At 38.8% G+C, this 15578-nt stretch overlaps 1 protein-coding gene across 4 annotated transcripts in view; it reads right to left on the bottom strand.

The window, feature by feature from the left end:
* LOC110832582 (uncharacterized) overlaps positions 1–15578 on the bottom strand; it is a 309094-nt gene that overhangs the window by 258210 nt on the left and 35306 nt on the right. For 2 of the 4 annotated variants that reach the window (XR_015535045.1, XM_087348450.1), the window contains exon 3: positions 14166–14258. The exons of the other annotated variants lie outside the window; for them this stretch is intronic. Coding sequence is in view for 1 of the 2 variants with exons in the window: in XM_087348450.1 (XP_087204576.1) it covers positions 14166–14174 (9 nt within the window). In the remaining variant the exon portion in view is untranslated. The remainder of the gene's footprint in view (positions 1–14165; positions 14259–15578) is intronic. 4 annotated transcript variants of the gene reach the window in all.

Below are 15578 nucleotides of genomic sequence, written 5' to 3'. Positions count from 1 at the left end.
CCGAGCACAAACATTTCGGTGGCGCTGTGCCAAAATACAGCTGCAGCTACAGATATCTTACGGGCCGAAGTGCGTCGTTCAAATGTCGTCGCTCGATGCGTCTCGATGTTTGTGAGTCGGTGACGGAGGCAGCTTTTTGGGTGTGTACCGGTTGTGATTTGATCGCGTGCCAGTACTTTGCTGATAGACTGGTAGTTAGACGCTCTGAACAGATTCGGTGGTGATGGGTGGGAGAATTCTAGTGGCTGGGAATGTGGCTGTCTATTACATGATTCCGTTTGTGATAATCGAATTCAGAATGCTGTTACGCATATTGCAGATTTTAAAGGCGGGGGTCTATCACGTCAAATCATGAATACACGTAAGACTTGAGGTTGTCACAGCGGTGAGTATGAAGATATCCGTCTTCTGGGTTATTGCGCTGTGTAGTCTGGTCGATGTTAACCAACGCTTCAGAGGTCATACTGCCTCCGTCATCAGGGCGATTCATCGCAGTATGACCTCTGAAACGGTGGTTAACATTTACCAGACTACACAGCGCAACAACCCAGAAGACAGAAATCTTCATACTCTGATGACGGAGGCAGTATGACCTCTGAAACGTTGGTTAACATCCACCAGACTACACAGCGCAACAACCCAGAAGACAGAAATCTTCATACTCTGATGACGGAGGCAGTATGACCTCTGAAACGTTGGTTAACATCCACCAGACTACACAGCGCAATAACCCAGAAGACAGAAATCTTCATACTCTGATGACGGAGGCAGTATGACCTCTGAAACGTTGGTTAACATCCACCAGACTACACAGCGCAACAACCCAGAAGACAGAAATCTTCATACTCTGATGACGGAGGCAGTATGACCTCTGAAACGTTGGTTAACATCCACCAGACTACACAGCGCAATAACCCAGAAGACAGAAATCTTCATACTCTGATGACGGAGGCAGTATGACCTCTGAAACGTTGGTTAACATCAACCAGACGACACGGCGCAATAACCCAGAAGACGGATATCTTCATGAATACACACGTTGAGGATTTCTCTGATATGAAAACACACGCCACTGACATACATTTGCATCTGTTTCAGACCATTAATCACTATGATTCTAGCTTGTAGTACGCAACACAGGCGATGGATGGATTCATTCTTCCGAATGACCATCTGGACTACTGCCTCTAGCCTACCACTCCTCTGCTGGCCTCAGTCCGTCTCTGCGTGGGACTGAAGTTTGGCCGCTTCTGCGTGTTTATCTTCAGCGTCTGTCCTGCCCCGTGGCTCGTGACGACGATACACGGTCCATCGTGAGACAAGTTCCTGGTACATTTTCATTCCGTTTTGTTTTTATTGGTCAAGATTCCCGTGGCATTCACCGTCATCTGATCTATTCTTTTGTATCATCATTGGCTCGCAACCTCTCACAGGAGTTACCAGGAAGTTTACATTCTGCTTAGTGTCGCTGGCTTGTCAACCAAAAATATTTACGCGACGAATTATTTTCTATGAGCCTACCTTACTTAATCTACGGTGATTAGAGTCTAGGAGAACATCTCACTGCACGCACTTACGTTTCTTTAATAAGGCAATTTCCTAATAGGCTTATGGCGTCTACTGTTATGTCAAAATGGCTAACATAAACTATAAGTAATGTCAACCCGATTAAATTCTTTATAGTCCATTATTCACCCGCCAACGCACTGCCTCATTCAAACCCGGAATCAAAAGACGATTTCTAATGTCGAGGAATTAAAATCGACCGGTTACACTTCAGGGTAAATACGAGAGCTCTCAGTCTGTACGGTCGAAACCGCGTTAAGTTTATTGTGCGGTAAATGCAGTTACAAAGAACAAAAATTTATGCAAACACCACTATTCGCCTGTGTCAAAGTAAAGGAGAACAGACTAAAGTCCTAAAAGTTCCGGAAACTAAAATAATTGTCAGAAAATTCTTAAAATTGTGTTACTGATTTCTCCAAGAAGTCTATAGAAATATGTTTATAAAATTTACATGTCAATTCAAGGCTCAAATGAAGAGTTTTGTTAAATTTCAAGGAAAACTAAAATATACACCGTAAAGTAGAAATGACATATAGGTTAGAATTTTGGGACTGGACACCCCTTAGCTCTGGCATCGATAAACTTCATTCAGTGTTTTACTGCGTAGTTGCATAACTTGTGTTAGAGACATTCCACGTGACCACAATACAAGCGTAAGTGAGCGTAACGTCAATTCTGTTTGTTTGTAGTGACCGACCGGGTAGAGGTTCACAGCGCAATGGTGCTCGATCTTTCTTTGATCTACCACGTTCAAAAATAGCCCTGAAATCCATCCGGTGGTCAAACTGAACGCTTGGAAAATCAAACCCATAAAATGGGCGAATCACAGGAGAAAACAGACGTTCAAAGGATTGAGAGAGGAATAAATAATCTCGACGCCCTTTACTTGGGTTAAAATTTACATACATTTATGTATGTTTGCTTTTCTGACAACTATTTACTCTAATCCATTTATAATGTCCATTCTTTGGTATCAGATCTTTTTATTTTCGTCCATCTAAGTAAATTATAGAAACACTACGTTGGACACCTTTCACTGTCTTACGTGTTTTCAAAAAAAAAGTGACGTTTCGGCAGGTGTTTCTGCTCTCTTCTTCATGTGACTGGTTGTCACTATGCTGACACATTTTGTGCTACTAATGACAGCGGTCGAGATCGAACCATAAAACTACACTAACCACTGTATTACCAGATTAGCATAGAAATGGTTAAAGTTATCATTTACCGATACATGGAATAATATACAGTGTTCTTATTCCTGCTTGACCGCGAAGCGGCGCCTGCGCGGACGGTCGACTGGACTCCGACCCACGGCGAACGCGCAACGGTAACAGTCGGAGAAGGTATGTCCTGTTACGCTGCATGAACAGAACATCAATCTTTTCGACTTTAAAAGGAAGTTCTTAAATAAGTCTTGAATTTTCTGCACCAAAATACTGATTATCCTGAAAATGTACCACTCCACTTAAGGAAAACACCAATTTTGGATCGGTGGAGGGTCGGTGTAATGCACTACCAAAACGCCCGTAACTAAGAAACAAATGCTAATTCGATGATGCCTGCTGGCACACTGATTCACTATGAATGTAGGCCGCACCCCCTAACGGCAGAAGCTCGTACTACATCCGGTTCGCCCTCTATTGACACAGTCTTGAAACTTTCCGATCGCACCTCGTACAATGAAGAAACTGATTACACGAAATTATTTTCGCAAGTTCTTTCAAACTTAAATCATCCTCACATTTATTTTTTTTTTTGGGGGGGGGCTTCTTGCACATATTTTGGCAACGCCTGTCTCCTACAGCAGTTGAGTAAGAGATTTTCTTGTTGAAGTTTAAAGTCGTCCGCTGTCTTTTGTCAGCTCAATGTGCTTCTTATCTGGCTTTTATCCAGCAGTGATCTTGTTATTTTCAGCTTATTGTCTGCTTTCTGTACACTTTGTCTACTTGGATTTGTTTCTCTTCGAAACTTACATTCAAATGTTCTGCGACATTGTCTGGGAAACAGAGTTGCACTAAACATACACGATGCTCAATGTGGAGAAATGTTGTTATAACCGGATGCTACTACAGCGGCCGTGCGGCGGGCAGGGGCCTGGCCGCCCGTTTGTGCTGACGCCACCTCACGGTCAAACAGGAGGAAATTCATCCTGTATTAAAACAGACCAAAATCGTTTCCGTTTCCTTTCGATGGATCATTATTATCAGTTGATATATAAAAGTAAAATACATGTATTGCTTTTTTCCTTTGTTTAATATTTAAACTACCTTCACAGAATATTTTGATACAGATCCATTTTCCATACACATCCATGGCGACTCGTATTTCTCATTGATTGAAATTGTAAGTTGATCGCTTGGAACTGGAGATTACAATTTCACACTCCAAATCCGATTACAACAAAAACATCAATTTATGTGCTTCGTAGAAGAGGAATTATTGCTACTACTCTCGTTAACTCTTTCTCTGTCTTCCAAGTAGGCTGTTCCTGTAAAGTCGAGGTCTCGTGTCAGAATTCCCTTCAAGCCAGAACGCAGAGTAAAAGAAGACTGACTGAAAAAAGTAGGAGACGCAGGAATGAAGCAGATGAAACACACAGAAAGTTGTTAAAATATTCACTAGAGAGTGAACACAGGGGTCAGGTCTCTAGGGACAAGGTTGCACGCTCCGAAAAATAGACGCTGTTCATACCCTAAACGTTGAAAAAGCTCACTGTAACCATTGTGTTCCGGGCTTGTAGGTCCCAGTCGACATTAATTGAGATAAAACACTTATAAATTATTTCCACACATAATTATTTTTATTTTTTTTACTGTTCGAGTGGTAAATTTCTCCGTTCAAAAATACAAGCTTATATTTTTAAACCGTATTAAAGTAAACAGAGAAACTGGGTCAGACTGTGTGGGTTGGATCTTGAAGTGTCCCAAGATAATATCGACTTTTAGTAAAAAAAAAAAAAAAAATCATTAACTTCAGGCCAATTTCAACTGGTATTTATCCAACAAAGACTATAGTTTAGAAAAAAAAAACATTTATATTACATACATATAGAACACACGACATGTTACTTTCAAGATGACGTCCATGGAACACCCAAGTAGATGGAAATCAAGAGGTGTTTGTCTGAAAAATCCTACGTTAATTATTTCTTATCTTTAAAGTTCCTATGCCTAATTATTCCTGAAGCAATGGAGCTAATACAATGTATGAAATTCTTGTTATCATATATTGGACTGAAATAATAACTTGGACGGCATGAAATCTTGGTCCGGACTTTGCACTGGATTTGTGTTAAAAGAAGTCGGTTAACAGACAGTGAAACCACCGATTAGTATCTCGAATCGAATTGGAAAGTATCTTCTTCGAAGTCTTCCTTAAGATGATTGCTGAAGTACTTTCTTAAAATATTTTTTATTTGGTGTTCTGTCTGACGACAGGTCCATATGAACAGGATCCTTCCATCCTTTTCTCGGACTGGGACCTGTTCATATACGTTCTTGGCAGATGATCCAGAAGTGGTTTGCCATTGCCTTCTTCTGTGTGTGAATGGAGTAATTGTTGGGATGCCACGGAGGAAAACTCCGTGTTGCCTAGACCACGGCCTTGCCCAACACAAGTTATAAATTCGGGCACCGCCGGGAATCGAACCCGAGACCCCAGGATCACAAGGCCAGCGTTCTAATCGCTAGACCACCGTGGCGGTTTTCTTAAAATACGCCACGGCAATATCCCTCATAACCTTTATAAAATAGATGGAAATTCATGATCACCTGAAACTAAAGCCTAGAGCAGTGGGAGTGGAATAAACGCTCCACGGTAGGTAAAAATGTAGTTGAGTGGCTGAGAGACTATCGGCTTCTCAGGAAGGGTCCATCTTCATGGAGTTAATACGTGACGTCATTCAGACAGACCCGTTACAGTTACAGCTATTGAGTTACCTTAGATCTAAGGAACACCTGGAACTGGCGGGAGCTTCAAGATAAATTGTGACGTGGCGGACTGTAATTGGATCGCGCTAAGGGCAGGAGCCTAAAAGAAATCTGGCGGCCATACTCAGGCATACCCCAGTCGACTACAATAGTTTATGAAGGACACAACCGGGAAGCTCCCACGTTAGATCATAAGTGTCTAGGTTACCTAGGAAACCATAAAACAGATCACGCCTTCCCATCCCACAACCTAGAATCTTGTTACTTAAAGCTGTAGTAGTTTTAAAAGTGTTGATACTTCGAGGCGGAGCGCCAAATACAACTTCTTCTTCTCCTTCAATTTGTGGAAATAAAGGAGTTTCATTTAGATTCTGTCTGAACAGTTTGAAACTCCGTGAACCAAACCCCACACTGAGCTTTCTGATGTGGCGCGGAAGTTACGTTGAAACAGCTTGTGTGAAAACTTTAAAAAAGCCGTTTTACGAGTTGATTTGTGTGATCGTAAAACATGGGAAATGCAAGATATTCTTGTTCTGTGCCAGTGGGTGCTTATGTTTATTTTTCACGGCATCCGGAACAAATATACCATATCCCGAGGACATTAAGATATTTTCTGTTTCAATGTTAAACTTTTATAGAACCCATCTCACCCTCGTACATAGGCCAATGCTTGTCGTGCCATCTTCCGAGTATCCAGAGCGTGAAGTATAAGGTATGTACCACTGTGTAGTAAAAAATGTACGTATTTACCCTTGCTAGTCATGCACACTGAATTACACATGGGATCCGCGCTGGCAAAGGGTTGTGAGTGGGGGAGTAGCACTGCTCTGATCACACGAGATGCATTCTCATACAGAAATCTCAATCAATTCTTCATTACCTCTGCAGTTAATACAGTGGCGTTACAAAACTAACTAACGAATCAAGATAAATGCATGTCTCGAACAGAAATAACTTTCCCGAGTTTTACCTCCACCAAAATGAAATAACAGAGTGAGACATCACCAGTTCTACGAAAATTATATTGAATTATTGGTTATTAATAAGAGGTTTTTGGAGGGTTAGACTTCCATGCTGATAAAACGAAAGCTAAACGTTGTTCAGAATACGTTCGTTGTACAAAGTTTATAAAGCGTACACATGTAAGTGAAGCTCTGTTCGTCTGTTCACAAATTTACTGTCCAAAAGTATTCTACTTGATTGATTTAGATCAAATGCGATATCGGGAGGTCTACATTAAGAGTCATTTTGGTTTATAAAGGCCCGATATACCCACAACTTTGCAATAAGCTCAATTCTAGCTTTAATGATTTTATGGAAAACGACTGTCATACAAAGCAGACAAATGCAAGATTAAATATAAACATGTAATCAAAAATTTCAACTGCAGCTGCTCTGAAACGCTACTGACTCCTCGCAATTGTAGGTGTTATATTTCTCTGCCTGCAGTGACCATGGCTGTGCGTTTGTCTGTCTGTCTGTCTGTCTGTACGTCCAACGCATGATATTCTCCGAACCTACTGAGCAAATTCTTATGAAATTTAAAAGGACCTAACTAGAAATCGTAAAACGAATACAGTTTTATTTCAAGTATAAACTGATCTAAAATAGGAATTTATAAATGTCTTAAGAAAAAAAAAGGCTTATCGTTTCATAAAAAGTAATACATTAGATGGTATGCGATTGTCCAGAATAAGTACAACTTTCATTTGAAACATTTTCCGATACCACGAATTTTTAAAGTATGAGAGGAAAATATATTTTGACGGCACCTGGCTCGGTTTGAAACTAAATCTGTATGTGAAATAGATTAACATCAAGGTCAAAGACGTATGCAAAGAACGCATTTTATTATGAATAATATTACGTATAATAATTAAGATATGAATATTTATTAGGATTTGCAAATATTGAGACAGCCGAAGGGGATTTAATGGCTCCGAGGGGAGGGGGGGTTGATGGGTGCCAGAGACCTTGCAGCTAGGGTTACAGAAAATATTAATTACGTAATCACGACTTAAGTCATGAATACTTCCCGTCTTTGCATGTATGAGTATCATTCCGCCTAGATGCACGCGATCCGGTTGTCATTTGTTCTGAAGGTGTTGGTAACGAAGCAGCGACCGCACAGAATCTAGAATCGAGGTTTCTCTGACGTAGAAATAAATGCATGAACATAATGCACAGCATCACTGATTTATTCGTTTGTCTGTGTATCCGAGTCGGTCTTTGTTTGCCTATTCTAGTTTTCCCATCCGCCGAAACAGTGTTTGATGTCGGAACGGCAATTTTGCTAGTTGTAATGAATTATGGATGAGCGTCTCGGTTTGCGTTTGTAACACGAATTGACGTAAACTGAAAATAGCAGCGCTTTCTAGCTCCTGCTTTTCGAAGGTCCAGCAGAGAGAATACACACTAAAGTTGCATGAACACGAATTACCGATTGTTTAATTGTTTAATTTTAACCGTCTAATCACAATAAAATATTTTATTAAATATTAAAATATTAAAATATTATTATTACAATTAACATTTAATATTTAAAATATTTAAAATATATTAAAATGATGCTCTTTCTATCGAAATGTTCGATTTACAATTAGAGCATCATCTTTTTCACGACATGTTTCGGTTTTCAATGAACCATCTTCAGGTGTATAATCAATATAAATTTAAATGTAATATTCTAAATGCAATCCTTCGTCAGATGTCCATTAAATATCGGAAAGTTATCCTCTTCTAGATCAATTGTACTTTGTTATCACATTCAATGTTGTTTCGTAAATGTATGCCGCGTATAGCGTGATCTTGCGTGGGTGAAATGTTTGTAGTGGTTTTTTATAATCGGTCTGTAAATTAAATAATAATATTATAAAGACTAAATAATATTAGAGATAGAAAACAAAATAATATGTTGAGGAATTTTAATTTTAAAAACGAATTACCGAGTAAAATCAACTCGAGAAAAAGGAATTAAGTGGAGATTGGACAAAATTACAATGACAAATTTCTAATTTGTGCTCCTTGCTACAATTACTGGAGTGATCAGTTCGGGGAGGATGAGAAATAATAAATCAGCACAAAATTTCAGTCGGAAACCCTCAAAGGAAAAAAACCATTACTGGGATTTAGATTTTAATGGAAATTGCATTAATTTACTATCCCAGTCTTTACATAATGGGACTGGTTAAAACTTTAATAGCCGTTGATTTACAATAGACACGTGACAAGTATAACTTGAACCTATATCTCCGTTTTGACCTTCGAGTGATGTACTTTGAGCTCGAAGAACACGTAGCACATTTTGCATATTCGCGATACAATCGTACATGAAGAGATGCGTTGCGTGAGGCGAAGTACACGTCTACAGGCGCCGAGTGGATCTGAGAAATGTCGCTCTGTCCCTCAGTGCATCCCCCTCCCAGCCTGCGTAGTTAGCAACAAGGCGAACGATTTGTACACACAGTAATTAAGATTTCGTCACTGCGACGCGCCTAGTGGCATGTACTTTGTCGACTGAGCTTAAGTTCCTTACACACCGACAGACACTGGCGCCCCTGGCACTAGGAGCCATACGATTAACGACATTAATACCAAGTGCCGCTAATGTACATGTTCCTTAACCAGTGATCCAACCGTATCTCCATACGATTAGTCTACGCAAATGTGTAACTTCAGGTTTTCGGGATAAGCCGCTTCGAATGTCGAAACTTTCCAACGTTTCGGAAAATACTGCAATTTCCATCTTCAGGGTAAATATTTCGGGAAAGCAAATAAATTTAAAACTAAGGGCAGAGTTCTACGCTTAGCGCAAAATGACCTTTCTCTCTTAAAATACTCCTGTATACCATTCACTGGAACGCCAACAAACAAAAAAGCTAACTAAGGACAATGTCTTTGGCAGGCACAAGGCGTCGTCTTATGCGAGGTTAAACAATTCCTTCCTAAGAAACGCAGAGCTGTAATTGGTAAACAGAGCCTTATGAACTCTAACTGGGGATGTACTTACGCCAACGGATTGTTTTTCTGGCTGAAAGCCTTGATAGGTGCTATGGATGGGAAGACATTCCTGTCAAGAAATTTGTCCTTTAAGAAAGGAACTTCGTCTGCGAGTTAAACTAATAAGGGCTGGAATCGAATGGAAGACCTCTGCGACTTGGGGCGGGCGAGTGGAATTTTAGCTGAAAACCAGCCTCCATCATCAGGGCGAGAAGTGACTCATCGCCCTGATGATAAAGACAGCAAGGACCTCTGAAACGTCTGTAAACTTCTAGCAGGCTAACGGCACTACAACCCAGAAAACAGACGTGTTAACTGTATTATTAATTATCTTTCTTAGGTCGAAATATTCTCCTCAGAACTTCGTAAAAAAAAACATTCTTCAGGTGTACAATTATGATTACACAAAGCAACCTCCTGTATACACTATACTGACTATATAATCACTGAATTGTTAAGATGATTCTGTGAGTATAAGGAAGCTTCTGTTTGTTAGTAAAGTAAACAGTACGTAAAGGTGTTTGGTTTATGTAATTATTCTACATAGAACTGCACTGCATAAAATGTTTTAAGGTACTTAAGTCATGTTCTCTTAGAATGACAGACCAATATTTATACCCATATAAAATAACAGATATAATTATAGTGGTGTATATTTTATCGATTACTCAGCGTAATATTAAACACGCAAAATAAATTGCTACTGTATATAAACTTCGCTCGTCCCTGTTTTCATAATCTGACCTAACGTAATCCCTCTGTCCAAAAGGCAGTCAACCATGAAATTAAATTTAAGACTTATTAAGGAAGAACGTTCAAGGGTCTAAAGTTTAAAAGCAAAATAGTAACATACGTTACAAGTGAAATTCAAATTATGCTATGAATAATATTAGCTTAACGCATCACAATTTAAGTAGATTATAACGATATATTGATGAAGAAATCTTCATATAAAGCATAAACATACTCGCGAAACATTTGTGTTATAGGAATACAAATTAATGAGTATGAATTGTTAACCTAAGTCTGCAGTGAAAGTTGGTCCCTCGTTCTAAACCAGACATTCTCCAAGTCAGCGCCGCGCGAAACAGCGAATTAAATTCACTAAACTTAAAAACCAAGTTTCGCGCAGATCGGTGAACGGACTGACTTGTATTTTTTTTTATTTGTAGTGTTCTGTCTGCCGACAGGTCCATATGAACAGGATCCTTCCATCCTTTTCTCGGATTGGGATCTGTTCATATACGTTCTTGGCAGATGATCCAGAAGTGGTTTGCCATTGCCTTCTTCTGTGTGTGAATGGAGTAATTGTTGGGATGCCACGGAGAAACCGGGGAAGCCCCCGGAGGAAAACTCCGTGTTGCCTAGACCACGGCCTTGCCCAACAAAAGTTATAAATTCGGGCACCGCCGGGAATCGAACCCGAGACCCCCAGGATTACAAGGCCAGCCTTCTAACCGCTAGACCACCGTGGCACTGACTTGTATAGAAAATAAGAAAGAGTTCCTGTAATTTATCCAGCAGAGTGATGCAGAAATAACTACCTAATGTTGAGGATCCCTGTTCAGATCGTAATCGATTTACCTCATAACCCGTCTAATATTTTCTTAAAATAGGCGAGATCGTCTCCTTCCGAATCCTTATCTCTTTACCATTCACACCAATCTCACGTCACGCCACTTATTATTACAATAAACAACTATGAACTAACCATTCCTGGAACTATTTGAAGTTCTCAGGATTTTTTGAGAAATATAAAATGATATATTCAAAGTTCTTAAGTGAAATTATTTCAAGATTAAAAGATAAACAGACAACGTTCTATTAAGCTTTGATTACCTTCTCGTGGGAGAGAAAAACTGGTCACAGGAGAGACATGCATGGATATACTTCTTCTATAAGCCTCGTCTACGGAACAGCGTGCTAACCAGGGTAGTACAATGACGGAAACATTGAACAAGCAGACTGCGAACGCAACGCTTACTTCACAGACCGTGTAAATACGAGACGCGCGTTATACTCGATTCATGCTACACTTGGCAGGCACAGTAAAACCCAGCCCAGTTGAATTCATGAATACTAAACGTGTTCACTCGGCTTAAACTTGGACGTGCTTGAACACGGTTTTGTTAAAACAGCTGTAACCACTGATCATCCAGCGACGTAGCTTCTCAAGGTCAAAGCGAATGCTTCACAGGTCACTAGTTCGAACACCAAGGTAAATTTTTGAAATATTAAAAGTATGGGGGCCATATTTTTTAGTTATTCTGTCACGTATACACATACTTATTTCTTTATTTACGGTTTATTTAACGCGATTTCGGTAGTTTAGACCAGTGGTATTCAACCTGGGGTACGCGAAGACATCTTAGGGGGTACGTGAAATTTAAAAAAAATATATTATTTTATGATAAACACTGAATAATCAGTAATGTAATTTATTTAATTTATTTTAGATGTAGATTATATACTATGTATAACTTGAATTATACACCAACAACTCTGGGAGTACAAAGTTGAAGAGAAATTATATCTGGGGGTACGAGAACAAAAAAGGTTGAATACCACTGGTTTAGACTATTCAGTTTTAACCCAAAGAGAAATATAAAGAATCACTTAATTTAAACAATGTTACGTGCATATTTTTCCAAAACTGACGAAATAGAAAGAAAGACAAGACTACTTTTTTTTAAATTAGGTACTCTTATTTTATTTACTGTATATGAGTGGTTATATCGCCATGATTCGGTCCCAAGTTCCTGGGTTTCTTCCTTAAAAGATGCAATGCGCAAAGCTCAGGGCGCCATCAATATATAAAAGATTGCTGTTATAGTACCAAGACGAAAAGAAACGAGATTAATAGTAGGCAGAAATTATAAAATGACAAAATACAAGTTAGACGAGCAAACTAGAAAATTGGCATGGAGCGACTCAGGTCACGTGTTGTAGACGATGTGACCCAGAGCAGTTAAGTGAGACCGATTAAACAAAACTGGGAATCAGAGGTAATACCTTGAAATACAGTACTGCATTTAAACCACAAGACATTTATGACAGATCATGAGGAATTTAAGAGATAAGTCAATTATCAGGAAAATTATTGGCATTTTACTCTATCGTCCTAGGTCACGGAAAATATAGCTGAAGTACGTCAGCTGAGACGAACGAAAGAAGTCTTTTACGCCAGATATTGTCTCAAGTAATTGGAATACTAAGTGAATACTAGCCAGTAATTAATATTAAATGGGATTTAAGAATGCATTGTCTGGATAAAGAGAAAACTAATCAGTTAGAGAGAGAATAAAAGAGAGAACGAAGCTATGTATTATTGTAAATTATACTTGAGCAGTACCTCGGTGAAATACACGTACATACTGAATCCATGTGTTAAAGAAATCCGGACGAACGACACCGATATTGACCATCCCTGTCCGACCTATGCACCCTGAGACAAGAGGAATGATACAGCTAGAACGATGTAATTCTTTCCTTGCGAGGTCACCGTCAGTAAAGTGTCTAGCTAAAGTCGAGCAAGGCGGATATGGCGACGCGACGCTGTTAAACGGCCAAGGTATTTAAATTAGTGACAAATACTAATGATTCTGGAGCCCCAGTTGCCTATACAGAGTGTCCATAGCTTAACTACGTGATCCTGGGATCATGTTGAGTAGAAAAGTTCTAATTAACATGGGTCCGATCCACGACGGTTTGTCAACAAAGTGAGAATTAGCGTTTGCCGTGCTCTGGTTACGTAATTGCCGATTTGGAACATGAAATCTCTTCTGTACGCTGTTAAGTCAAACACAAGGGGCCCAGCTTGTGGCGAAAATAATGGAGTGCGGTGATTACATCAAAAATGATCAGGATGCTGTAACGAGGGCCATCAATCCTCTTACAGAAAGGGCTCAAAGATGCCTCGACAATTATGGTGGCCATCTCGAAGCACAAATGTGATAGTAAATTCAGAATGTAGTGCTACGTATTCCTGGAAGCGAAATTGTGATTAAATTACAAACATTAAAAATGAATTGTTTAATTTTAACCGTCTAATCACAATAAAATATTTTATTAAATATTAAAATATTATTACTACAATTAACATTTAATATTTAAAATATTTAAAATATATTAAAATGATGCTCTTTCTATCGAAATGTTCGATTTACAATTAGAACATCATCTTTTTCACGACATATTTTAATATATTTTAAATATTTTAAATATTGAATGTTAGTTGTAGTAGTAATATTTTAATATTTAATAAAATATTTTATTATGATTAGACGGTTAAAATTAAACAATTATAATCATCACAATATGACGCAACATTATCATCTCATTAAAAATGAAATAAAATTATATTTCTGATTTTCTTGACAAATCGTTTCGGATCGTTAATTAGAACTTTTCTACTCAAAATGATCCCAGGATTACGTAGTTAAACTATGGACATCCTATTGCGGGACACCTGTATATAACATACAATCTTCATATTTAAAATTTTTAAATATTTCAGAGAAGCAGACAAGTTACATTTTCGGGATATAATGTAGAATAGCCTTAAACAAACATCTAAACGCGAACCTTAATTGTTAAGAGATCATACTATTCAAGGTTATAAATTTGGGGAATATGAGTAAAATAGATAAAATAAATTTCAGATATCTTTACCGTCATCATCCGTGGGAAACGCAGTCCAGCTGACCGTCAACTCAAGAGTCAAGTCCCGCCGGAGGCACTCCGAGGTTCACATCTCCTCTTCCCCTACGACAGAATCAAAATGGTCGAATTTCATATAACAAGCAATAAAATGTGTGACCTCATGATAATTCCTGCAACTCTTTGAAGCAAAAACTCTTCAAAATAACATTTAAACATTCAAAAGATGACTGTCTTATAGGTTACAGCGCCGTATAGTCTCATAGATCAGGGCGATGAGTCACTCCTCGTCCTGATGATGGAGGCAGCAAATAGTTAAACACTGACCTAATTTATCTACATAGCGTCTTATAACAGTTTCCAAGATTTAAAAATATCGGAACAAATATTTAACAACTACTCTTGTATCCCGGGGGATTGTCCGATCCCGAAGGAAGACAGTAATCCCGAGTGGCTTGTAATGATGTCATTTAAGGTTAGGTCCTTGTTACACAGTTTAAAGGTCGATCCTAGTCGAGCAGACAAGACGTAAAGATCTGGAGGTTCAACACAATATACAGACAAATACGAGTCTTGTGGTTTACATTTGAATAGAATGAGTGGTGTGATGAAAGATGACGGGTTTGGTGTTATAGACACGTTATGTATTGTCACGTCGTCACGTAACACCGAATAATTATCACTGACATCGTTTTATTTAATACGGAATTCCTCTGTAATTACCTAAGGGCAGTATAATTCACACCAACTACTGTATTTGTTCTCACAAAGCTGCAGGTAAGGTTATGTTTCAAGTCAAGGTTGAAGGAGAAACCATCTGTTACTGATTTACTGTTCGTATTTCTTTAACTTCTTCCAGCATAAGATCTTTCATTTTATTTCCTTCCTCCTCTTACAAGACTGTTGTTACGATCTGCTGCTTCTACTAAAACTGTACTACGTAGTTACATAAGAGATTTAACTGAAGAATGTACAATGATGGAGGCCAGCGCAGTTCGTAATTTCCTTACACCACGCAGCATCAAAGGTCTACAACAGTGCCACACGGCGGACGAACCACGTACTACAATTTTCAGTACTAAAACCTGTAATAAAAACTGTGTGTTTATGTCTGAATTCGGGATACAAAAAAAACGCTCTCCCTGAGATGAGTAAAACGCCATGCATTTTACAGACCACGAATACCCTGTAGTATAAAATTTCCAAACTTTTAACGTGGAATAACATCAAATCCCTCATAAAATTCATATAGCCTACCAGACTCTGTTGAGTGTCGGTACAAATACAACGAGATAAGGAATGTTGGAATTAAAGGTTTAATTTTGTTTCCAGATTTTAGGCCAAAGAACTTTAAGTAACGGTGGAGGGGTGGAGGGGTGGTGACTCAGTATAATTTGACTAGTAATGGCTGCCTCTTAGTGGCCG

Source organism: Zootermopsis nevadensis, unplaced genomic scaffold, assembly GCF_977971745.1.
Source record: "Zootermopsis nevadensis isolate Lab colony 2312 unplaced genomic scaffold, Znev_1.0 Znev_ptg000013l, whole genome shotgun sequence".
NCBI lineage: Eukaryota > Metazoa > Arthropoda > Insecta > Blattodea > Termopsidae > Zootermopsis > Zootermopsis nevadensis.
This window is presented reverse-complemented; position numbering and strand designations above follow the sequence as displayed.